The sequence below is a fragment of the Spodoptera frugiperda genome, chromosome 7 (assembly GCF_023101765.2).
Source record: "Spodoptera frugiperda isolate SF20-4 chromosome 7, AGI-APGP_CSIRO_Sfru_2.0, whole genome shotgun sequence".
NCBI lineage: Eukaryota > Metazoa > Arthropoda > Insecta > Lepidoptera > Noctuidae > Spodoptera > Spodoptera frugiperda.
In genome coordinates, this window is record NC_064218.1 from 3,713,973 (window position 1) to 3,738,504 (window position 24,532).

The 24,532-nt window shown below is 36.3% G+C and overlaps 4 protein-coding genes across 5 annotated transcripts in view; 3 read left to right on the forward strand and 1 right to left on the reverse strand.

Moving 5' to 3' along the window:
- LOC118266055 (sorting nexin-2) overlaps positions 1-24,532 on the forward strand; it is a 482,399-nt gene that overhangs the window by 100,786 nt on the left and 357,081 nt on the right. The window lies entirely within an intron of this gene.
- LOC118266011 (ceramide transfer protein) overlaps positions 1-24,532 on the forward strand; it is a 45,347-nt gene that overhangs the window by 17,775 nt on the left and 3,040 nt on the right. For both annotated transcript variants that reach the window (XM_050695018.1, XM_050695019.1), the window contains 5 exons: positions 19,768-19,950; positions 21,101-21,207; positions 21,926-22,047; positions 22,504-22,685; positions 24,090-24,213. In XM_050695018.1, the coding sequence (XP_050550975.1) occupies positions 19,768-19,950; positions 21,101-21,207; positions 21,926-22,047; positions 22,504-22,685; positions 24,090-24,213 (718 nt within the window). The remainder of the gene's footprint in view (positions 1-19,767; positions 19,951-21,100; positions 21,208-21,925; positions 22,048-22,503; positions 22,686-24,089; positions 24,214-24,532) is intronic.
- LOC118272669 (uncharacterized) lies at positions 8,167-10,370 on the forward strand. Its single transcript, XM_035602926.2, has 2 exons — positions 8,167-8,619; positions 8,796-10,370. Exons 1-2 carry the CDS (start codon positions 8,422-8,424, stop codon positions 10,356-10,358), a joined length of 1,761 nt encoding a protein of 586 aa, XP_035458819.2. The 5' UTR covers positions 8,167-8,421; the 3' UTR covers positions 10,359-10,370.
- On the reverse strand, positions 10,360-12,486 carry LOC118272668 (uncharacterized). Its single transcript, XM_035589296.2, has 3 exons — positions 11,997-12,486; positions 11,591-11,787; positions 10,360-11,386 (listed from the first exon to the last, which is right to left on the reverse strand). The coding sequence occupies exons 1-3, from the start codon at positions 12,125-12,127 to the stop codon at positions 10,410-10,412; spliced, it is 1,305 nt and encodes a 434-aa protein (XP_035445189.1). The 5' UTR covers positions 12,128-12,486; the 3' UTR covers positions 10,360-10,409.

Genomic DNA, 24,532 nt, shown 5'->3' on the forward strand with positions numbered 1-24,532 from the left:
TCGACACATTACTGTGTCGTTGATGGTAAACATTTTGTTGTGAAACTCATGTTATTCTGAGAATAATGCAGTGTGATAATGGCAGTACCATCCTTAGGATTGCACAGCCACCTGGCACGGCGCCTAGATCAGACGTCACTCCGCGTGGCTCCACTTACTTATTGTAGGACAATGGACCATTGACAATGTGCCAAATACACTTAGTTACACTTGCGAAGGGAAGTGGAAACTATTTCTTATCTTCGCCAATGAGTATGTATGTTGACGTTTTTAAGTTTGGTGATAGAAGTATTCTAACTCTCTCTCTGTAACATTGGAGATAAGTTTTGTCGAGAGATGCACACAGTATTCAGGCTCACTACCATGATATGCTGGTTAATTTTGTTGATTATTGATTATAAGAGTATACGAAGAATCACACTAATAATATTATAAATGTGAACGTTTGTTTGTTTGGATATTTGTCCGTCAATAACACTGAATCTACTGAACGATTTTTTATGAAATATGGTTTACAGACAGAGCATGAGCTGACTGATAGGATAGTTTTATCCTACGGGAACGCAGCAAAGCCACTGGCAGAAGCTTGTATACACATAAAATAAGCCATTCTTAATTTTTGATTAAAATTCGTCTTAATTCTACATGCGTACTTGACAAATCTCTAAATTCATTACTTGGTTGGTCTGGACTGGTTTAAAGTAGTTGCAGTGTTTGTAAACGTGTGTTACATTGCCTATTTTGTATTCTATCAGCATCGAGCATCAACTATGTAGGCTTAGTTGCTGCATATTTTCATTTCATTCATTGTATTGAGCGAATGGAATGCATTTTTAATGTTGTTGCGTAGTTGCGTGTTGGGCTATATGCTAATTAAGGTTTTATTGCATATATTGTATATTTCTGTGGTAAAGGGAGGCCTTTGTTCAGCAGTGGACATCTTTTGGCTGATGATGACGATGACGATAATGCTGATATTTCTATGCTAAAACAAATAAGAATTAAAATATAGAGCTAATGCCTAAAGCTTGAATCTGAATGATTCTTGGTGCCTTGACAAATAATATGATAAAATAAAAATAAGTCAAGTTTTCCTTCCTGACGCTATAACTCCAGAACGCACGAACCGATTTTCACGGTTTTGCATTAGTTAGAAAGGTCTCGGGCTCCGTGAGGTTTATAGCAAAGAAAATTCAAAAACAGGGAAAATCATTGGTGGCGAAACGGAGTTCGCCTGGTTTGCTAGTAATATGATAAAATTAAAATTTACTCATGATAGACTTGATGGTATCATATTGTAATGTACTCGAAGATGCACCAGACGTACTAACGCCCCAAGTTCACTTCATACTCCAATTCTTAACTCTCGATTTCCGTATTGAATAACCGCATTACCGATTTTCACACTACCAAATGACCGTTTCGAATTGAATCGATCTGATACCTGATGGTACGTCATTCACATTTATACTTTCATTTTTTACTAGTGCTTATGAAAATGAACGCGATGAATACTATGAAGGTTATTATTAAGTACGGTGCATGAACTGGGGGTGCGGGTCATTAACCCCACTTGTCATTGATTGAAGAAACTTGGTGTTATTATTTTCATTTAAGTTTTCGTAGAAATGTACTTAGAATTATTAGTTTGGTTTAATAGATAGGTGTTTTCTTTTATTGCCTTAGAGACGAGACATGCTTAATAGTTCTATCTATCAGATGTAAAATTATCGTGTTTAAATATAGTATTTTGTTATTCAAAAAGTTGATATCTATTTGAAAAATAATGTATCACATTAATGTCTGTCTCACGGAATGCGACGATCTTCAAAATAGATAAACAGATTGTAATGAGACTTCACAGATAGAGAATCGTGCGAGATGTGATAATATAGTTAGTTTGTGTATAAATATCTAGATAATAATAATATTTAACATGGTACGTGGAAAAAATTGTTTGTAGGTACGCTACGTATCGTCTAGTCTAGCTTATCGTCAGTATTTGTTGCTAGACAGTTTGACTCACACGGAAAGGTACTAAATTCACATAGGTATGCGAAAATTAGGAATAAATTAGCAGAAATTAACAGTAATCAAACTAGCGCTTCCGAATTACGTATTCTTACAAAATGTAGTGTGTTTTGGTAAAATAGAAACTATCTTAGGTGTTCTATAGTTTAGTTCTAGATTCTAGTAGAGGATGGGTCTTGCTTAGTTTAGGAAATTATGGTTGCAGCTCTAAATTGGCTCCGCGGTTGTCCGCAGTCGCTCACAAGTTACCGGAGCTCCGGTTCTAAGCAGGAGTAAGAACGTGTTGGTTTTTAGTCAGGAGAGTCTGACACTCTCTCTCGCCTCACCTAAAGCGGAAGAAGTCATTGGATGATGTTCACCCCAAAAAAGCATTAAATTGGCTCAGTTTAGACCTTTAAATATGTTTGGATACGGCACGACTTCATTCAACTTTGGCCTTTAATGTTAGATTCTGCTATTCATGATACCACGCCCAGTATTTCCAAAGACTAACCATTAAATAGTATTCATGATAAATTATCGTTGGTATATTTAAAAGCCTGGACAAATCTATACTTTATAAGGCGTGCGTTCTGAAGTCTCGTCAGCAGTCCCATAAATCTAAACAAAACTGTTTTAAAAATGACTCCTCAGAATTCCTAAAAGCCGTTTTAACACTGATTGCATGCTATCGTTTATTGTGTAAAAATATAGTGGTCCCTAATAGCTTTTCTTATTAATTATGCAAAGCTTTGAATACTTGAAATGATTTGTAAAGGTCGGTGTTTGGCATGGATGTCACCGTCAAACGTTACACATTAATTTTTAATTAACACGGTAAAGGGCAACTTGGATTAACTTTATACAACTTATGTGTCTTTAGTGATGTTATTAATTTACTGTAAGTTTTAATCATTCTTATATTTGCTCACTGCCATGGACTATAAAGGGTCTAAGTGGTAAGACTTTTATCGACTTCTAAGAAGACAGTTTTAATCATAAATTGGATGAGAACAATCTTTGTGGTCTTGCCTGTAATAAGATCCTTATGAACACCTGTTCTTGTAGCTAACCTCGTACTAATTCATATCAACCACTTATAGCACTTTTACTACAGACATAAATGACCATTAAGCCCTAATAAATAAAATATATTTCCCTGTTCTATTTCCGATCACCATATGTTTGTGGAAAATGCTTCCAACACGCAATGTGTCATTATAAACATTATGTGATTATAAGACAATGACCGGCCTGCATTCTAATCGGATTAAATAATGTTCCTACTTGGCTACTAGTTGTATGACTAATACAAACAATAGCAATGTGTTTTTAAAAATAGTTATGACTTGTGTGTGATGTCCTAAATGTAGTGGATAGAAAAGGGTGACTAAGGTACTCGATAATTTTCATAAAGATTTTCCCATTAGATTTTCAAAGAAAACTGATTATTAAGGTGTAATTTTACGCTGATGAATTGACACTTAATATTTGAGTCATCGTATGACTCCTGGGGAACTATGTCACCAAATATTTCAAACGCATCCAGTCACAAAATTGGTGTTCAAATATCGCTCTTATCGTTCTTTTGTTCTACAGTACCAGTGTTTAAAAGTAAATTTTCAGCATCCATTTTATCGTTAAAGTTCATTATCGTGTGTAGCCATGACCTTGTGATCATTTAGATAACTTCCATGGTTATTTCACCCATGAATATTCTCTAAAATCGTTTCCGATTGAATGAAAACCGATTAGTGGAAGGTTATTGAACACGGCTCATCGATTTTTGGAACCCTAAACGTGTTTCGTGGTAGACGATATTTATAACGGTTGCCTGTCAAAATATTTAGTGATGTATCGACAGTTAAGTCAGTTAGTTATTCAGCGATAGTCAATAAATCGGTTTTAGGCAGTTTATTTTTAAAGGATTTTGATTTGTGTTTGTATTAACTTGGTTTGATGATATAGTTTATGTTTGTGTGTCGATACTATTAATGTTACTAAACACGTGTCATAATCGTTTTCCCTTAACTTTTAGTAGGCACTATCATTGGAACTTGATACGCCATGATCTCGGATGATCAGTTCATCATGGCGTTTGCAACAGTGCCGAAATATCGGAAACTCATCGACATAATATACATGGTAAATATCCCTTCTCAAGTTCTAGTGATAGTTTTGGTGGAGAGTTTCCTTGTTCCTAGAGATGAAACATCATAGAAAATTCCTCGGTTTTTCAACCTGTATTTTCCAGCTAGAGGATAATACAATTTTCTAGAACTAGAATGTTTTCCTGTGAAAACCACGACTACGATATAGAAGATTAAAGTAATATAATAGTCGCTATTCTGGGTACTACGTCCGAACGGCCCAAATCGAATGGCCCATGGGTCATTCGGACGTAAACAAAAATCAGCTACGTCCGAATGGCCCACTCAAGGAAAAAAAGAAGGAAAACAAATGAGTAACTACATAATGTACATTCGGGTGCAATGTATATTTGGGTACGGTCGGTGTATTTTGGTAGTATTTACCCGACTGCGCCAGAAGGAGGGTATGTATGTATGTATGTATGTATGTATGTATGTATGTATAATTGTTTGGCACGCTCTGCAGCCTAAACGGCTTGATGGATTTTGACTTGAGAGGTGTCGTTAGATTCGTATTTACTGTGAGAGTGACACTGGATATATAAAAATAATAAAAAATCAAAATGGCGGATTTTTGGCGCCAAATTCGAATATTGCCCACTCTCTAGCTTGAACGACTCGATGGATTTCAGCTTGTTGGGGGTCGTTTGATTCGTATTTACTGTGGGAGTGAGAGTGACACTAGATATATCAAAATATAATAAATAATAAAACTAAAAGAAAATAAAATAAAAAAGGTAATTTAAAAAAAAACCCGACTGCGTTTCTTTATAACACGAAAATGAAAAAACCCTAAAACAAGAATACAAGAAAAAGGAGAAGGGGACTTTTGGGCCCAGCAGTTAACTAGTTGAAATGTATATTAAAAAAACCGTCATATTTTTCTAAAGGAAATCACAAAATATGGTACCTTGTTTCTATCTGGGAAGCGAGAAAACTTAAATTAAGTTATAAAACATTAATGATTATTTAATCATTTATGTATAACGTAGAAGTCTCGCCCCTATCACATTGTATAGTATTTAGTATCCCCAGTGACAGCGGACGAGTACTTCGACGTCTAACCACGCCTAACACCTTTATTTTAGTTTTAAGTTAGTATATTTATTCCTTTTTTTTTGGTATTTTTAAGTTGTAAATAATGTGTTAGTTTAGATTAAAAGTAGATTATATTTTTGAAATAAAATAATATATAAATATATACATCAGTATATAGTAATTATATATCTTATGTCGTAAATATTAATAATATAATTAAAAATATATATATACATAAATATATATATCAATATATTAAAAATATTAATAATATTTTTTTTTTATGTTAATATAATGTTTGCGAATGTACTTTCTAATAATTTTTCATTTATTTTAACTAATCATTTGTTTTCCTTCTTTTTTCCTTGAGTGGGCCATTCGGACGTAGCTGATTTTTGTTTACGTCCGAATGACCCATGGGCCATTCGATTTGGGCCGTTCGGACGTAGTACCCGCTATTCTTAGGTACATATTATATTTACTAATCTCTTCCATTCATGGTTACTATAAAAGAAACCCAATCAAATAATGCATTTAAGGCACAAAGTCCTTTGTCGAGCTCTTTGAATGGACTCCCGCAGTTATACAAAGTTCAAGTTTACCAGTCAATTGAGTTAAATGTTGTTCTCTATTTGATCCAATTGCTGTTATTGAATAAATAACTGCAGTAACTAGCCTGACTCGAACTGTGGTGCAATAGTGCAATCATTTTACATTGGTCTTGCGGGTGATACATATTTTTCAAAACAATAATAATTATTATGTTTTTCGGCTTACTCACGTAATTATAAAGAGATGCTCATGAATATGAGCCTATATTGTAACTTTCGAGAGACATACTAAATTAATTATTGTGTTATCGGCTTTCTCACGTAATTATTTGGCAAGGAACGTCGAGTTTCGAGCCATGCTAGAGGCTCATTTTCATGAGCAGCTTTCTGCGACAATCGTATCGCGCGTAGCAGCGCTGCAATCGCCGCGTCGTCGTGTGTCGCGGAATGCTAAGCCCTGGTCAATGTTGCATTTTAAACCCTAAATAGACTTCGATAGATATTGATACAGATAAAATAAACAGCTTGTGCATAATAAATAATCCTATCAATTTTACTAATGGCATTAGTAGATATTAATACGTATAATAGCCAGCCAATCAGAGTGAGCCATAATCGATGTGTAGTATAATTGATGATAGCACTTCCATTTGTTTGCGGGCTATAATTAATTGATGTCCAATCCGCTCTTAAAAGGTTTCATGTTAAATGCTTGTATGGAAAGTTTACATATTATTATGTACCATTTGTTTTTATATATGTCTATGTTTACATTTTTTATACCTAATACGTAAATGTTATACGTATACGTAAATGTTGTACGCATCGCACGCACCGCACGCAACGGATTTTAGTTTGTCTTGTATAGAAACTCATACAACTGCGTCCACTGATCCGCATCGTACGCACTGCATCATCAGCAATGCCTACATGCGATGCGTGCTGATGACGCCATAGGGAATGCGTACGATGGGGACCTGTGGACGCTTACCTTAAATGTGATATAGTTCTCAATTAATATGTGCTCCTTTGTTATCAAAGAGTATTTTCCATTAACAAACAGTTACTTTAACAAGTTATTTTACAAAACTGTTTCATGTCACTGTTTACCACAAACAAGTATCCTATTGGATTACTGATAACCTCATTACTGTCGACAATGGCGTGATGAGTCAGTATTTTATTTTATTATCGTGTTGTAGTTTAGCTATTAGTCATTTTACTCTATTTGTTACCTACATGACCTTTACATATTCTGTTTGATAGGGATCTCTTATCATTGACATCACTAGTTCTGTGTATGACTTCAGTTGAAACTAGTATGTATAAAACATATATACATAACCACACTCCCATGGGGGTAGGCTGAGACAAGGGAACGATAATTACTACGATTCTTCCATACCTCTTTCGCTTCAAAAACATATGGAATTGAAATGCAAAAATATAGTTTTGGTTGAATGGCGTGATCCATGTTCTTTAGTGTTCCTAAGTTTTTAGGCTTTCGGAATTCTTAGCATAGAGTCTGGGATTGTAACGTTGTTTTGGCTATAGTATCTCCCCATGGAACAATGGAACTGACTGCGTAACTAGCACAATAAAATCGGTAGGTAGGAGGAACAAGGCAAATCGTTTCATCCATTTTATGTAACCAACTGATGAGGTATCTCCTAACCTTTATACCATACCCGACTCTGACATCATTATTGTTAAACTCGGCGACGTAAAACGGGCAACGGGTAAATATCGAGTCGTCTATAAAAATGGACATTTAGTTCCCCTCATCATGACGTCTGTGGTGGCGTGGTGACGTCACGCTCCCATGTTCCCGTAACAAGCGGTTCTGATGGCGCAACTTGGGTTGGATGGGCTTTATGATGTCATTCAGCATTGTATAAAGGTGGATATTTCTTCCATATTGTAGTATGTTTTTATGTTGTGTATTTTCGAAAAGGTGTTCTGTCTTCTCAATTTATCGAGGGTTTAGTTCTAGTTTTGGCAGCGGCTTTGATTGTTTTACTGAATGTGTCCAATTTGTTGTTAATCTAGGTTGTGGTCTACCTGTATGCCAAAGCTCCAAATCTAACGTTGAATATAATAAGTTGTATGATTTGATTATGAGAGTCTGGGAAAGAATTCAACATCATCGTCAGTCATGCCGAACAAAGAAGTCCCCTTAGAGTTATCACATCTATATTAGCTTTGGTTTTATCTGAATATTGAATATCTAGTTTCTTGTCTGTCATCCAGTTCTTGGTGTATATTTATTGTAATTTATAATCCATTTCTGATTCGATATTGATTATATTATAGGTTCAAATTAACGACGAAAGGTCTAGATTCGAATATTAATGAACTCTATAGGTACTATTATTTCTAACTTAGTAATTACACATTACTAGTTACCACAGAAGTTCAAGGCAATAGGGAATATGCAGACAATTTTTTTATTTTTTAAATTCAATTTTCACTTCATTTTGATGTAAAAAAAAAATAAACCATAGCTGTAAGAGTAGTAATTACTTTTTTATAAAATTTTAAAAATAGTGGTTTAATTTGACGAGTTCAAACGCTCCTATTTCTCGCGCGCTTGAGGCGTGACGTCATAGGGCACACCTGTCATTGTATTGTTTACATTGAGAGTTTGATAGATAACAACACGCGTAATAATCATGGAAGAAGAAAAAAAGCCATTTTATAGATATTGCATGGTACCAATGTGTCCTAACAATATAAAAAGTACACCAGATAAAGTTTTTTTTGCTGTTCCGAGAGATCCAAACATACGTAAACAATGGTGTGAGGTTATGCGAAGAGAATATAATGTATCTTCAATATCGCGTTTACATTGTTGTGAAGATCATTTTAATGTAAGTATTATATTTGGCCAAATAACATCTTGTAGTGTTCTAGAAATCCATAGGTTACAGAACTTTATTTAAGTTCGTAACCTTATTTACGAATGTCATAACATGTTAGAAGATTCTTCATCTGAGCTATTTCTACTTATCCTAAGATGCTTCACCAAGTGTTGTGTTTATTTCAGATCAAAGAAGATACAGTAAATTATATTAAATACAAGCTCATGAAGGAACAAGGCGAAAAAGTTAAATTATTCCTAAATAAAGGAGTTATGCCTCATAAATTTCAATGCCAAAAACGAAATGCTCCAGCACCACAGGAGAGAATGTATGATTCTAAGAAGAAAAGATTATCACTAATAAATGAATCTCTCCCCGAACCTGAAGTCAACAGTGAAAATGTTTTAGAACGTGAAACTTCACAAACAAGTTATTGTGATGCCGGACCAAGTACTTCCTATATTCAAGGCTGTGAAAATGATCCAGAGAGGCCTAGTACCTCTGTTATGGATGTGTCTGTAATAGAGCCCCGTACATCCCATGTTGAAGTCTCTACTAATACAGAAAACTTACTTAGTGACAAGTGTGTGCAAATAAATATGAGACCAAACTTCAGAAGTAAAAGTATTCAAGTTAATTTAACAACAAAGAAGACTAATGTAGCTTTATCTCCTGTTCCCCTTCCATCACAAAATATTGGAACTTCACCAATAAAACCTGCAACAGCTGCGGTAAAAAGAAAATTATTTCCTACTAAGTCGGATACAACATCTATTTCGTCCATTTCTTCACAGATATCTCATGATTATGAACCCTGTAGCTCATCTGACTTAAGTTATTGTGTGCAAGATGAATCAGCAGATTCAGATGATGAAAAACATTTTAAAAATGTAATGCGCAGTAGTATGTTAAGTGCCATAGATAGAGAACCCAAAATGTTACTAGGATTACCTAAACAGTCATATCATTTAATAAAACTATTAAGTGAAAACATTCCACTTCCAACTGTAGACATATTAATAACTCTTAAGAAATTGAAATTAAATGAATCATTTGGCATACTTGCTTTACATTTTGGCTACTCACAGAGCACTATCAGTAGAATATTCAATAAAAGTTTACCTTTAATCGCATCAAAAATGAAAGACTTGATTGTGTGGCCAACACCAACTGAGGTATATAAAAATTTACCTATATCATTCAGAGCGAGGTATTCAAATGTTATATCTATTATTGATTGCTTTGAAATCCAGATTGAAAAACCTTCCGATCCAGTCCACCAATCACTTACTTGGTCACAGTACAAAAAATGTAATACATTAAAGTATTTAATTTCATGTACACCAGATGGGTTGATTAATTTTATATCCGATGGATATGGTGGAAGAGCTACAGATGTCATGATAGTGCAAGACTGTGGCTACTTAGACTGTTTACCTCCAAAAAAAGCAGTTATGGCTGACAGAGGGTTCAAAGACTTATCACATTTACTGGGAGCCAGAGACTGTACTCTCGTCCGGCCACCTTCTGTTTCACAATCCAACCCAAGCACCAAAGATGAAGTAAAGCAGTCAAAACGAATAGCAGCTTTGAGAATTCATGTTGAACGTGTAATAAATAGATTAAGAGAGTTTCATATGTTACTGCCTCATGCTTGTGTAGACTATAATTTAATACCTGTCATTGATGATGCAATAACATTGGCATGTGGTTTGGTAAATATTCAGGATGTTTTAATAAAAAAATGAATTAAGAATGCATTAATTGTTTTATTTCAGATAAAGTAAAAGTACATGTTTTTAAAATTTACCTATTTTTGGGAAAATGGCTTGATGCCAAAACAGTGTGCATTTTTCTATTATCGTTTCACACAGTTGTTTTTTATATTCCACCTCTATTATATTAACTTTCTTAGAGGTTTCAAAATTGTTATCAGCAACACAAAAAAGACCCTTACTTTTATTTCCAAAATGCATCTGAAGTTGTAGTTGTGCCATATATTTTGGAGCCACTTCACTATTGCTGTCAATATAACGGCTCAACGCTTTTTCTGATGATGGGCATTTAATTTCTATGCTGTACATAGTACTTTCCCCATCTGGAGAAGCCCCCATTATAGGATGAGCCGCATTTAATTTTAAGCCACACTTATTTATTTTTATTTGTTTAATTTTCTCTACTTCTTTTAATACTTGACTTTCTAAAAATCGCCCCCTTTTCATAGCTTCTGTATCCTTCAGTTTGGTTGCTCCCAATATGTTCTCCGTTAAGGAACCATCCAGAACTTTACAATGTGCAGCCTCATATGCCTTAGAAGCTGTGATTCTTCCATATCTTAGTTCATGCCATAATGGACAGTCATTTTGATCTTTAGTTATCAATTCGGCTTGTTCGCATGCTTCTGTACTCATCACCAGTTTGCAATATTCAAGAAACTCAACAGGGTTTGCAGTCTTGCTTGCAAGAATTAAATGGTGGATCGACAGTCTCTCTGCATTGTTTGGAGATTGATAAAATTTCATCAGATGATTATTTGTATCACCAACACTCACACAATTATTTTTTACCACTGTTAAAAAATTGCCAGTGCTTGAGGAATTTGATGCGGGATTCACTTTAGGTGCTTTGCAAATATCTTTTGCTTTAATAAACTTCAAGCTAGTACCAACTGAAGAAAGCTTGGATTTTTTCCAATAACACTCAATGCTTGTACTTGGAGGATCTTCACTACGTCGGTGAAGCCATGCTAAAAATGCAATAGCATGTTTACATCCTCCTAAAACAAAAGAATAAAATTATTTTTCTTACACAATAATATCACTCTGGTAGTAATGGTTAACCTAATGCTGCTATAAGTTCTTGACTTCATAATAATTTGACAATCTTTATGGTTACACATGACCTATGACTGTCAAGAGTTTTACTTAGATAACAAGTATATCATCAGCCACAAACACAAAGTAAGTAAAAGAGATTGTACCTAAGTGTGCTGCGCAATCCAGACATTCCACAGAAATTACAGTTTCTTCAGCTTCATCACATACAGCTTGTACTGCGTATGACTTCTGACGAACATTGTGCTCTGGTGTGATGCGAGCTTTCACTACACATAAGTTCCCCTCTCGTTTAATTTGTACATATCCTACAGCTGAATCGCCGTATGATTCTCGTTGAGATCTGTAATAAACAATAATCTAGGTTTACTTACTTACCTACTCTCATAAAAACATGCGATTGATCGTATAATCTAATTCATACGTGTTTTAATAAAGTATAATGAATGTAAACAACATTTGAGGTTATATTTAGGGAAATAATGAAATAAGTGCACGTATGCATAAAAACAGATTTACTAGCTTAAAAATGCCATGTTTGACAATAATTACCTTGCAGCTTTTACTCCTTTAACCTCAGCAGATGTAAAATCTGGGTTTGACGCAAAATATGTGGTCATCATAAATGCATCTATTTTTGGAAGATTATCCGACTGTGCTTTCACAAAACCGTTGTCCGTCATTGCTATTGATGACGCTTAATATTTCTTGATATTTATATTTTAGAAAACTAAGCTAGTATAGCAATACAACCAATTTCTCTCAAAGTTCTCAAACACAAGCTGTACCTCTACCATGAGTTGACACTTTGACAGACAGTTGAGTTGGTACACGTGACTGACTGACAGGACGATAATGTGCCCTATGACGTCACGAGGCGTTTTACAAATTTGAATTACGCGCGTAAATTTTTCACTTTTTGATTTATGTTTTAAATAATTAAATGCATATTAAATCAGGAAATAACGAATTGAGTGTAATACTACGACCTTAAAAGCTTAGGGAAAAAAAATCAGGCCATTTTATTTTTTATGCATATTCCCTATTATCAGCGAAATTGAATTAAACATTCATACGAATTTTGATTCGAGTAATTAATTTACAATGTTAGCTCGTTAACGGAGGGAGCTTACAATGTCCAATATATGCTTGTTATAATAAAAAGTATTTCATGAAATTACTGCTAATGACACGGTTGGCATTGCGATACAACGCCATATGCTGTCTCTCACATTTTATAGTGCTACTACAGTCTAGAATGTCCTTTCTAGAAGTTTACTGATCAATAGAAAATGTAAAAGAAACTGTCATATTGCTACGAAGAAATCGACAAAGGCTTAAGTCGATTTCATTGGAAAAAACAAGCGTTAAACGCCAATCCAATTACAACTGTATACACTTGTGATAAGAATGCAAATTATTTGTTCTTACCTAACAACTTGTTATCACTTGTTTGCCATAAAATACGAAAACAATACGAAAATGTATGGTGTTGGCTGTTTCGTTTTCATAATACTGATATTTTGTGAGGTAGCTACGTCACGTTTCCATTGATGTGCTAATTTTCTTGGAATATCTTGAAACAAAGCACTATTGTGGCTACTGAGTGCTACTGAGTGGTTTACATTTCCACATCTGTTGATGTTTAGTGGCCTTCGGTAATGATATGATCTTAAGTGATTAGTCAAATGCAAGTGCGTCTGTCGAGCAACCAGTCTTGTGATAGATTTCCACAAAGGCTTTTGATCAAACGTACTAAGCGGTTGCAAGGATTCTGGAAGTGTGTATAACTATAGCTAGCTAATGACGTGTTAGGTACTTTAAATCGGAATTATAATATAATTGGCGTAAACTGAATGTCACATTTGATAAATACATGGCGTATGGTACACTTCTGCTCTTCGGGGAATTAAAATAATGTAATTCGGATGACTCATAACTCATAATGAGTGATAAGCTCAGGTCTTTAGCTATTTATGGAAAAACTAGCTTCTGCCAACGGCTTTGCCGGCGTTCCGAAAAGTATGATATGTGTTATTTTAGACCATAATCTACTCCTGTACCAATTCCGATTCCTTCAGCCATTTTCATGTGATTGAGTAACAAACATACACACAAATACAAACTTTTGCATTTATAATACCTATTTGTAAGATGACTAATTCTGGTAATAGGAACATGTTTTGTTATCATTAATGTGTGATAGTCTTTTAGTTAACGTCTGGCCTGTCCAATGTTATCCGTCTGACCGGAATTTTTTACATAGTTACGTGTACATATTGAGTAGTTTTGTAGCCGTTTAAAATATAATATGTATATCATGTACGTATTACGTTGTTCTTGTTAAGAAAATCGTTTGAAAAGGTAATTTCATTTTAAAGAAAACACCGTGAAACGTTAATACTGGCGCAGACGAAATATATGTTATGTCTAACAACGTTTGTTTGTTTGTATTGAATACGTAATGTTCGAGAACAAAGAAACGATGGAATGAATGAAAAATACTATTTCAATTTCTTCAAAACAAACCTTGTAATTGGAATGTCGTGTTTGTGTTGGTTTTAAACGTTTTCTCTACTTGGTCATGTAGATGGAGGTTATCTATGAGAAATCATCAAAATAATCTTACTGGGTAATAACTTTTTTATGGTATAAGCCGGTAAATGAGCAGACAGATCACCTGAAGGTAAGCAATCGCCGCCGCCCATGGACACCCGAAACACCAGAGGCGTTATAAGTGCGTTGCCGGCCTTTTGGAGGTTAGGAATTTAAGGGTTGTTGGGGAATCGGGGATTGGGAAGATTGGGGAGGTAATTGGGCCTCCGGTAACCTCACTCATACAATGCAAGCGTTGTTTCACGTCCGTTTTCTGTGACACCATGTTATCATTTCGGTGCATTCATGCCAAAGCATGACTCTTCTCTCTAAATAGTTAATCACAAAGGGTGTATATGATTTGTTCCTAACTTCTTCAGATTTCTTAAGACCTGTCATGTAAAAATAAATAAAATAGATGCTCTCGTCGCGTGCTAATGTGATCGTTAAATAAAATCGTTACGCTTGTAAAATTGATCTGAATCACGGAGTGTCAAGCAAATAGTGCTGGCGTTTGAAGTCCACGAATTAAATCGTTAGTACCGTGAAATATGACCACCAATGTCGCAAGTGATGAAATTAAACAAAACATTATAATTTAAAGACTTTGTAAAGAAATACCATAAATTGTTTCGTTCGCAAAAGATGTGTTTGCATTCCTTCAGCTGTTTATTTCACATAATATTAGAAATGATAAGTTGTTTATACAGCGAAGCTATCCCGTTAGCTGTTACCTTAAGACAACTGCAGCTAATTCCAATAATATTTTATTTTCAAATTAATACAAATGTGTAAATTATAGTAGCAGTTGTATGTATTAACAGTAGCTACGGGTTATTAAAATATCTATTTGAAAATATGTGTGGGTTCACATGACCTCCACCGGACCTGTGATTATAGACCACTTTCTATGATTTAATATTTCCAATATGAAGGTGAGAAGTTTAATACACTGTATGATTTATTACTTAACACTAAATTCCAGGATACTTTTTATTACTTTAAAAGGAAACTTCAACTTTACTGCAACTGATAAGTGATATTGTCTTTAAAAACTTTGTTTGACCTATGCCAAGAAGTTACTTGATCGTTTTGAAAATAAGCTCGTAATTTCAGAAATAGACTGACTGCGATACCTGTCCCTTGTCTGGTCCTTTGATTAGCTTAAAGCATGAGTTACTTTTGATTTTCCTAATCAATCGATTAAAGCATTAACTCCCGAAAGAAATCTGTTGAAAGCAAATCCTCCGCTCACCAGTGACCTACGTGGCGATTAACGTGTTAAGGATTTCCTAACTAAACTTTTCTTCTTAGTAATTGTAACAACATTTAAGAAATGAACATAAACCTTTATGCGTATAGTGCAATTTTTCTACGTAGGTACTCAAACATTACCCATTATTGCCGGAATCGTGTCTGAAAATAGATGCTTGCGGTCATAAGTCGACAAGGGGATCTATTTACGTTGTTTCTATGGGGACTGGGGACTAGGGAGTGGCGTGGTGACGTCACCGTGACCTCGCCGGCCCAGGGTGCGCCGCCACCCTTCAGCGGGAATCCCAAACATCCCGCATTTCACGTATGTTAAGCCCGAATGTTATTTAATTTATTGTATTACCGAAATATCACGCGATCAAATGCGTTACTCAAATTACCTTAATTGACCCAGGTCGCTGCTTTATTTCAAATAAATTGGCCTGTAAAGAGTGAATAATTACCCGGGAGTTTAATAACTTAATAATTTTGTAATAATTGTTTGAAATCTCTATCCATTATACTAAAATGATAGTTTTAATTTTATGAAATGTCCTCAAGCGTCTTCGCCGTTATCGTTAGTTATCTATGCACTGTAAACGTTATCATTTACATATTTCAGTACCTTTGTTCTTTACAGTAAATACACATTTCAATGTGCAAATAAATATAAAGATTAACTTCAGAAATTGCTGGGTTTTACATCAATTAGGTACTTTTGTCTGTATATTTGTGACGTCATTGTGTAGTGCAATAATGTATTATTAGATGAGCCGATAATAAGATATGCATGCAAGTATGTATATATATCTGTTTATAATGTCTACGATAATAAACCCTATAAAGTAAATGGCACAATATAATGGATCATCCAGGCCATAGTCCATCAAATTGCCTTTCACTGTCGTACACCAATTCGGGTCAGTAAAGGTACCTATTGTTCTTATTTGGGCTAGTAAACCACCTGCTAAGTGCTGAAGATATGTAGGTACTTCCTTCTTATGCGAGGTCAAAGTGACCTATGGATACCATACCTTGAGGTTATTATTTAATCTTACAGAGTCTATGTTCGCTTCTAAGTCAATTTGGTTAACAGTGCATTATGAAGAAGCTAGCAAGTCTACCCTGCTCTAGGCTATCAAGAACTGATCCGGAGCTGCGGACTACCTAGCGGGTTTACCGAGCAACTCAAAAAGCAGGAGTAGGTACGTGGTGGTTTATAGTCAGTAAGAGTCTTACACGCCTTCTCGCCTCGACTAATGATGGAGGCTCAAATAAAGCCTATCTAGAAAAAGAAGAATTGTGAAGGTCTATCTGATGGCAAGGTCGTATAAGCAGTAACTTTAAAGTGTTTAAATAGGATTACGATTAGAAACCAATTAAAAAGTCAGTTACTGTAAAGGTCGGCACCAAATATGTACTACAAAGTATTTAATCTACTACGAAAGATACTACTTCATTAAAAAATGACACATATGCTTTAGGATATAAAGTAAATATTGCAATAAATGAAGTGTAAAAGGAGTCATCTAACAGGAGTACTACGGAGTATTTAATCAACTGCGAAAGGTATTTCATTAAAAAATGACACATATGTTCTAGGATATAAAGTAAATATTGCCCTAAATGAAGTGTCAAGGGAGTCACCTAACAGGTGGTGTGTTGTGCCCGACGTGGCCATCTCCGAAAATGGTTGTTTGAAAGCTTTGCCTCGTAAAGATAAAATATGTTGTCTGTTTATTCTGTCGTTGGGGATTTCGAGGGTAAATCCTAAGTGTGCTCAACGTAACGAGATTTTCAGAATACATTTTGTTGTACAATGCATTTACTTTGGAAATTATATTTATGTAAAAGATATTGGGTTTTAAATATCGTGGAAGTATTAGGTTTTACTCTGAATTTGAGCAATCGAAACAATGTAACCATTAATTGTATTGTGAATCTGATTGAAAAAGAGTAACCGTATAGAGTAAAAGTATGGAGTTTCTTGCTCGTTCTTCTCCATAGCAATTTACACCTTGGAACGAGCAAATAGCTTCACTAGAGGACTGACCGACAGACAGACATTTTTAACATTATTATATTTGCTTTGACGTTCAAAAGTGCCTTCCTGGTCTATTTGAAACAAATAATTTTGACTTTGACTTTGAATTAAGGGACTTCAGGAGATGCGGTGTTCATACATAAGCAGAAAATAAATTATTTTAAAGTCTTCCAAACACTGAAAATAGTGGAAATGTTATTCGAACAAGCAATGCGTTGTTATTGATTTACTTCATTGGAACGTAACTGTTTATCCGATGGTATTTTGGGCCCATGTGTACTAAACAGTACCGAGAACTCCATAGTATTTATATCTTACCGCCTTCGATACAGTTGCCTTACTCAGTAGTTACAGTAATGAAATCGAAATATATCAAATATTTCCACTACATTTGATAAAGGATTATGTATTTTAGTGCAATAAACATAAGATCATAATTTGATCAGCAGTATATTGTGGTGATATTGATACAATTCAGTTGAACATGACCAAAAGTGGTCACAGATGACCTTCACGCATGATTTCATGATGTGAGCATTCTGTTCGGTGCTTAACCGCTCTGCTGAACACGGTGATTGCTTTAGATGGTATCATATACAGACAAATAGATGGTTTGCATGACCATACTGATATCAAATGCCAAAACAATCATGTGACCCTGTCATGTGTAAAATGCCAAATGTTTTTGGGAAACTGGTGGACAATTGCAAGGGATATCTCTGCTGTAGCGCTTGCACTGTATGTTCTGTTGTGCTTTAAGTAAGGTTAGTCATAATTCATAATAATTTAGATAAGACTTGCAAGACTAAACTAGACTCTATCTCCATATGTTACCATCATGAAGCAAGTATAAGGAGGAGATGCCATAATGTGATTGTGCAATGTGACAGAAAAATTGGCCCTGCCTATTATAAGTAAAAAGGTGCAGATAAGTTATAAGCGCTCAGAAAGAGGCTCATTAAAATGTGGGCAATTGGCAACGTTTTTGTAGTAGCGCTTCTCGTAAACTGTCACGCATTATGTTAAAGGGAAATCCAGTTATGACATCTCCACTTTGTATTTGCTTCTTTATTACCATACTACATTTCAATCACATCTAAAATTAGGCCCCTAATTCAAATGAATGTGAGTGACACCAGAACAAACACTAGAGATAGTTTTGTAGACATCATGTTTTAGGAAAGACTTGTATACCAAGTGCTGATACAACGTATAAAATACAATCCCATATCAAATAGAAATACATATAAACACATTATCTTCACAAAACACTTTCTTTATTAGCTAAGATAATAACGTGAGTGTCTACTTTTCCTGCTTCGTGAGTACCCTTGGGCTTGACAGTTGGACGTAGTAACTAATAATTATGCGAGGCGAGCCATCACGTGGATCGCGCAATCAACGAAATTTCATTTAGTAACGCGTCCTCATGTCTGTGTGTATGTAGGTCGGTGCGACGTGGAATAATATTATCTAGAGACAATATACCCTACTTTAGTGTGTAGTTTTGTGTTTTTAAAACGATTGAGTAGTTCACTAGAGTCTAACTCCTGTACTCAGAGACATTTAATACTATTCCTTAGTAACGATTTTGTTCCGAAAACAATCGCTAAAAACTGGGTTAAGTAATCATTATACGACTCTGAATGTGGCGGTTAGCAATCAAAGCAAAGTCAAACTCAAAGCATTTATTTCAATTAATCCTTAATTAGGCACTTTTGAAATATCAAATTGAATTGTCCATCAGTCTGTCTGTCAGTGAAGCTAGGTGCTCGTTCCAAAGTGTAACTTCGAATGGAAAAGAACGAGCAAGAAACTCCATCGTTACTCTTTAATTGCGTTGCAGCTATAAAATAAGTCTAATACAGATATAAATCCAACCTATCTCATTTAAATGAGAAAACTACACTGAATTGCATTGCAGTATAAAGGTATTCGAAACAAGCTCTCTCTAATTATAAGATGCACTAATGCATGCATTAGTCTCAAATAACTTTGTGTAATTACAACTGGGAAGTAATTGGACATCTAAATATTGTCTGTGCAAATGTGGATAGGATATAGAAGTTAGGAACACGTTTGTTGGTCGTTTTGATGGAGACTAACTAAAAAGACTAAAAACACTGTTTAGAGCGGGTTAGTTATATGAGTATGCATCATAGATGGATGATTTGTTTAGCCATATATGGAGACCATGTTGAAGACAGCACCTTCTAGAACTTATGAAATGAAGACCTTAATACTTTAAACGCCACGGTGGTCACCGGTGACCGACGTTAGCAGAGGATTTGCCTTCAACAGTTTTCTATTGGCAGTCAAAGTCTTAATCACCATCCTTTTCTCCGCAGTAAAAATATATCGGTATCGAAATTTACCCAAGTACTCGTTTGTAGAAATTTTTGCTGATCAATCTTTGTCCTTTGTTCGCAGGAGGGTCCTCACTCCACACTGCCAGATGACGAGTTCTACGATGCAGTGGAGACAGGGTTCGACAAGATGGAGGAGGAGCGGTGTGCGCGCGTGGTGCCACCTAGCGTCCACACCAGGGACCAGGTCGAGCTGCCGCCGCCGGCCATTGACAACAGACTCACTGTACATCCTTTGTGGCCTGAGGTGAGCAAAACTTTCAGCATTTAATTATATCTTAAGCGAGATTCCTATGAAGCAGACAGAGAAAATAGTGCATGGCTACCAGTCTAGTAGTGTTTATACTTTATAGTTCTTCTTACGAATGTATCTGATATAATGACTCGATGTCTATGTTAGATATACTTATTAGCTGTTGGACTGTATTACAAGGAAGGATTGGAATAATACCTTGTAAGACTCACTGTAACTCTCATGACTCCATTTAGTTATTCGAATATTCATTAGTCATATAAGTTGAAAATTCTCCCTTAAAATCCACCTGGTTTACGTGCTATAAGTCATCACTAACATAAAGTATTACTGCTACATAGTGACTCATCTATTCAGTGTTCCTTCCAATCGTTTGTCTAACCACTGAAAGTCATCGGCTTACTCGGCATTACATGAACCGACGGGATTATTGTAGGATTATCTGGATCAAGCCTTTTCAAGTCTGTTCCATTTAGGTGATGCCCCAAAACTTAATGCCAGCCAAACGACTAGAGGTCAGACGTTTATGATGAAAATACCGCGGTATTCAAATACTAGGTTAATGGCCTGGGGGGAAACGGTTCGTTTATCTCTTCTAATGACATAACAGGTGATGGGTGTATAATTAACGCTGATGTATTGTTATGTATGTGTTTTGTTAGTGGTGCTTGTAATGAAGAGTTATTTCACTGTCTTTTTGTTTTTAAAAGGCCTGTAGCAAGGTGGTTTGTCATCAAAATTATAATGGCTGTGAATAGAACAATATTCATAGAATCAGGATGATTGCTATGTAGCTATGCTACGAAGATGTAATAGCTAAGCTGTGAAATTATGTGACCGTTTTCTCTGATACTAAGCTACATATTATGTGCGAGAAAGATGCGCAGCTCGATAGCTTAGCTGTGTTCGTTTCCACCAGTATTATGTTATGCGTACTAACGAATATGATTGGTGAAAGCCAAACGCATCCACAGCAACGTAGCATAGCACATTTCTGGTAGAAGAGCACCCTTAGGATTTTGATCTTAACAATAGAAATACCAAATTAATTCTTCGAACAAACCCTAGAACTAAATGAACTGGTAGTCAGAATTCTAGTGTCAGTATGAAAACTAAATTTAATAAATAATTTCTTGGTTTCCAGATCGACAGGATATCGACGGAACAGATCCAAGCCGCGTTCGAAGGCGTGGGCGGTGAGATAGGATGGCAGTTGTTCGCTGAGGAGGGCGACATGAGGATGTACAGGAGGTACGTGGAAACTGTTACTCGCAGTGGGTATGTGGCTCCTTGTGTTTGTACCGCTTTGCTTGGCATTACGCATTGTTATTTTGAACTGAACTTACAACATAAATTGTGAAATGTGGGTGTACATTGGCATTATGTGCCATAATGTGCACCTCTGCCTACTCCTTCGGGGATTAAAGGCGTGACGTTATAAAAAAAATATATATTTTGAACTGAACCTATTTGGTGCATCCGTGGGACATATAATGTAAACTTTTTTGTTTTTGTATTATATTTTTTTTATGCATGTACATCTGGTTCTTTTTATGATGATTTGTTATGTTGTGTGTTTTGCGGCCTGTGCCAAATAAACTTATTTTCTTTCTCTTTCTTTCATTTCTTTCTTACACTCCTGGTAAAATCTTGAACGTCTACACGTCAGAATGTAGCTTTAGCGAGTTAGCTTTTTTATCTTATGTTTTTTTTATTTATTTATTGTCCTTTGGTTTTGTGTTTTTCCATGGGTCACGATGATTGCTTACCATCTAGGGATCATCCCTTGATTACCCCATTTTATTGCATTTACTCTTCATCTTCATAAAAATGATATTATGTATCGTAAATAGGAATGTTGGCTATGCATGTGGCTTTGCACCGTGGTTCATGGGTGATGCATGAATAGTGATAAGTTATATGTACAATTTATTATACATTTTAATTTACCATGATGCTGGCCTTCCAGGGAGATGGAGGTGGACGGCATGGTGACGGACCCGCTGAAGGCGATGCACAAGGTGCGCGGCGTCACTGCGCGCGAGATGTGCCACTACTTCTTCAACCCGCGCTACCGATATGAGTGGGAGAGTGAGTGTTGTGTTTGTTTGTCTCTTTCTCTCTCCTGAATATACTTCTGAATAGGTGATTCTTTGACGATTGTGACTCTGACGTATGGTTTATAAACCCTACTAGTTGTGTGATTCGTAAGTTTACGTACGCTGATTTTCGAGTGGGTTGTGTTATGTTTTGCTATTATTAAATACTAGCAACCCATCCCATCAGGTTCTCATGGGTGCAATGGTTATATAATATCTATTAAAAAAACCACATCAAAATCCGTTGCGTAGTTTTAAAGATTTAAGCGTACAAAGGGACATAGGGACAGAGAAAGCGTATTTTATACTACGTAGTAATTTTCAAAAACTATCCTCGATCCTGGGACAACAACAATAACAAACACAATAACGAAGCAAGTTTCTTTTTACTAAAGTACGATGTTAGAGAAGACAGAACAATATCTAATTACCAATATCCCCATTCCAGCTACCCTGGAAACGATGACGATAGTGGAGGAGATAGCGTCCGACTCGCTGGTGTTCCACCAGACGTTCAAGCGCATCTGGCCGGCGTCGCAGCGGGACGCGCTGTTCTGGTCGCACGTGCGGCAGGCCAGCGAGAACACGTACGCCGTCACCAACCATTCCACCACCAACGCTGATTATCCGGTTAGTATTATATTGTTTATTTTAATTACGCTGTTCTGGTCGCACGTGCGGCAGGCCAGCGAGAACACGTACGCCGTCACCAACCATTCCACCACCAACGCTGATTATCCGGTTAGTATTATATTGTTTATTTTAATTACGCTGTTCTGGTCGCACGTGCGGCAGGCCAGCGAGAACACGTACGCCGTCACCAACCATTCCACCACCAACGCTGATTATCCGGTTAGTATTATATTGTTTATTTTAATTACGCTGTTCTGGTCGCACGTGCGGCAGGCCAGCGAGAACACGTACGCCGTCACCAACCATTCCACCACCAACGCTGATTATCCGGTTAGTATTATATTGTTTATTTTAATTACGCTGTTCTGGTCGCACGTGCGGCAGGCCAGCGAGAACACGTACGCCGTCACCAACCATTCCACCACCAACGCTGATTATCCGGTTAGTATTATATTGTTTATTTTAATTACGCTGTTCTGGTCGCACGTGCGGCAGGCCAGCGAGAACACGTACGCCGTCACCAACCATTCCACCACCAACGCTGATTATCCGGTTAGTATTATATTGTTTATTTTAATTACGCTGTTCTGGTCGCACGTGCGGCAGGCCAGCGAGAACACGTACGCCGTCACCAACCATTCCACCACCAACGCTGATTATCCGGTTAGTATTATATTGTTTATTTTAATTACGCTGTTCTGGTCGCACGTGCGGCAGGCCAGCGAGAACACGTACGCCGTCACCAACCATTCCACCACCAACGCTGATTATCCGGTTAGTATACTATATTGTTTATTTTAATTACGCTGTTCTGGTCGCACGTGCGGCAGGCCAGCGAGAACACGTACGCCGTCACCAACCATTCCACCACCAACGCTGATTATCCGGTTAGTACATGATGTATTGTAACTAAAATATAGCTAGTTTGGTGTAGTACATAGCAATTATTTCACATGATGACTGTGAAATGCTTTTTAATGAAGGATGAAAGAAGATTTACTACCGAGAGTCATTTAATGGCTACATAATCCAGTCTTTAGCAATTGTAATTGTTACTAAGGAATAGTTAAAGTAATCATTAAATGTCTCTGAGTGCGGCAGATAGTATTTGATCTTTAATTATATAGAAAAGTATGAACGAACTTCATTCGATAATCCTAAAGTCAATCTAGCCAACATTGACTATTTTTAAAGACTGTTCTTTAAAAGATTGGTCCCGCCTGCTCACAGAGACAACAGACGTCTGTCGTAAAACTTTTTGTTTATAGTTTACAAAGTTATTTTACTATTTATAGTTTTCTTCTGTCAATAGGAAATATATATTTCAGTTACATTCTTATTATATACCTTTACTGATAATAATATTTGAAGAATACAATACAATAATAATTTTCCTTCCAGGCGAACAACGGCGCGTGTATCCGTCTGTTCGTGACGGTGTGCCTGGCGTGCCACACGACGTACCCGGCCGGGGAGACTCCCACCCGGGACAACATCACCACCAGCATCGCATACTGCAGCACTGGTACACACTTATTATATATTATCTCTCTATTATCACATTCAGTAGCAGTCAGAAACGGCTAATTGAAAGTTTTGAAACTCCTTGTTTTGAATTGCCTATTGTTGGCTACTGGTGGGCGCGATGGCTGGGTAACTGTCGCCGTGTAATGTGTAGCGGGTTCGATTCCCGCATGAAGCAATTCTTTGTGTGATCCACAAATTGTTTCGGGTCTGGGTGTCATGTGTATATGAACTTCTATGTTTGTAAACGCACCCACGACACAGGAGAAAATCTTAGCGTGGGGCAACGTTAAACTAATAAAAAAAAACTCAATGAGTAA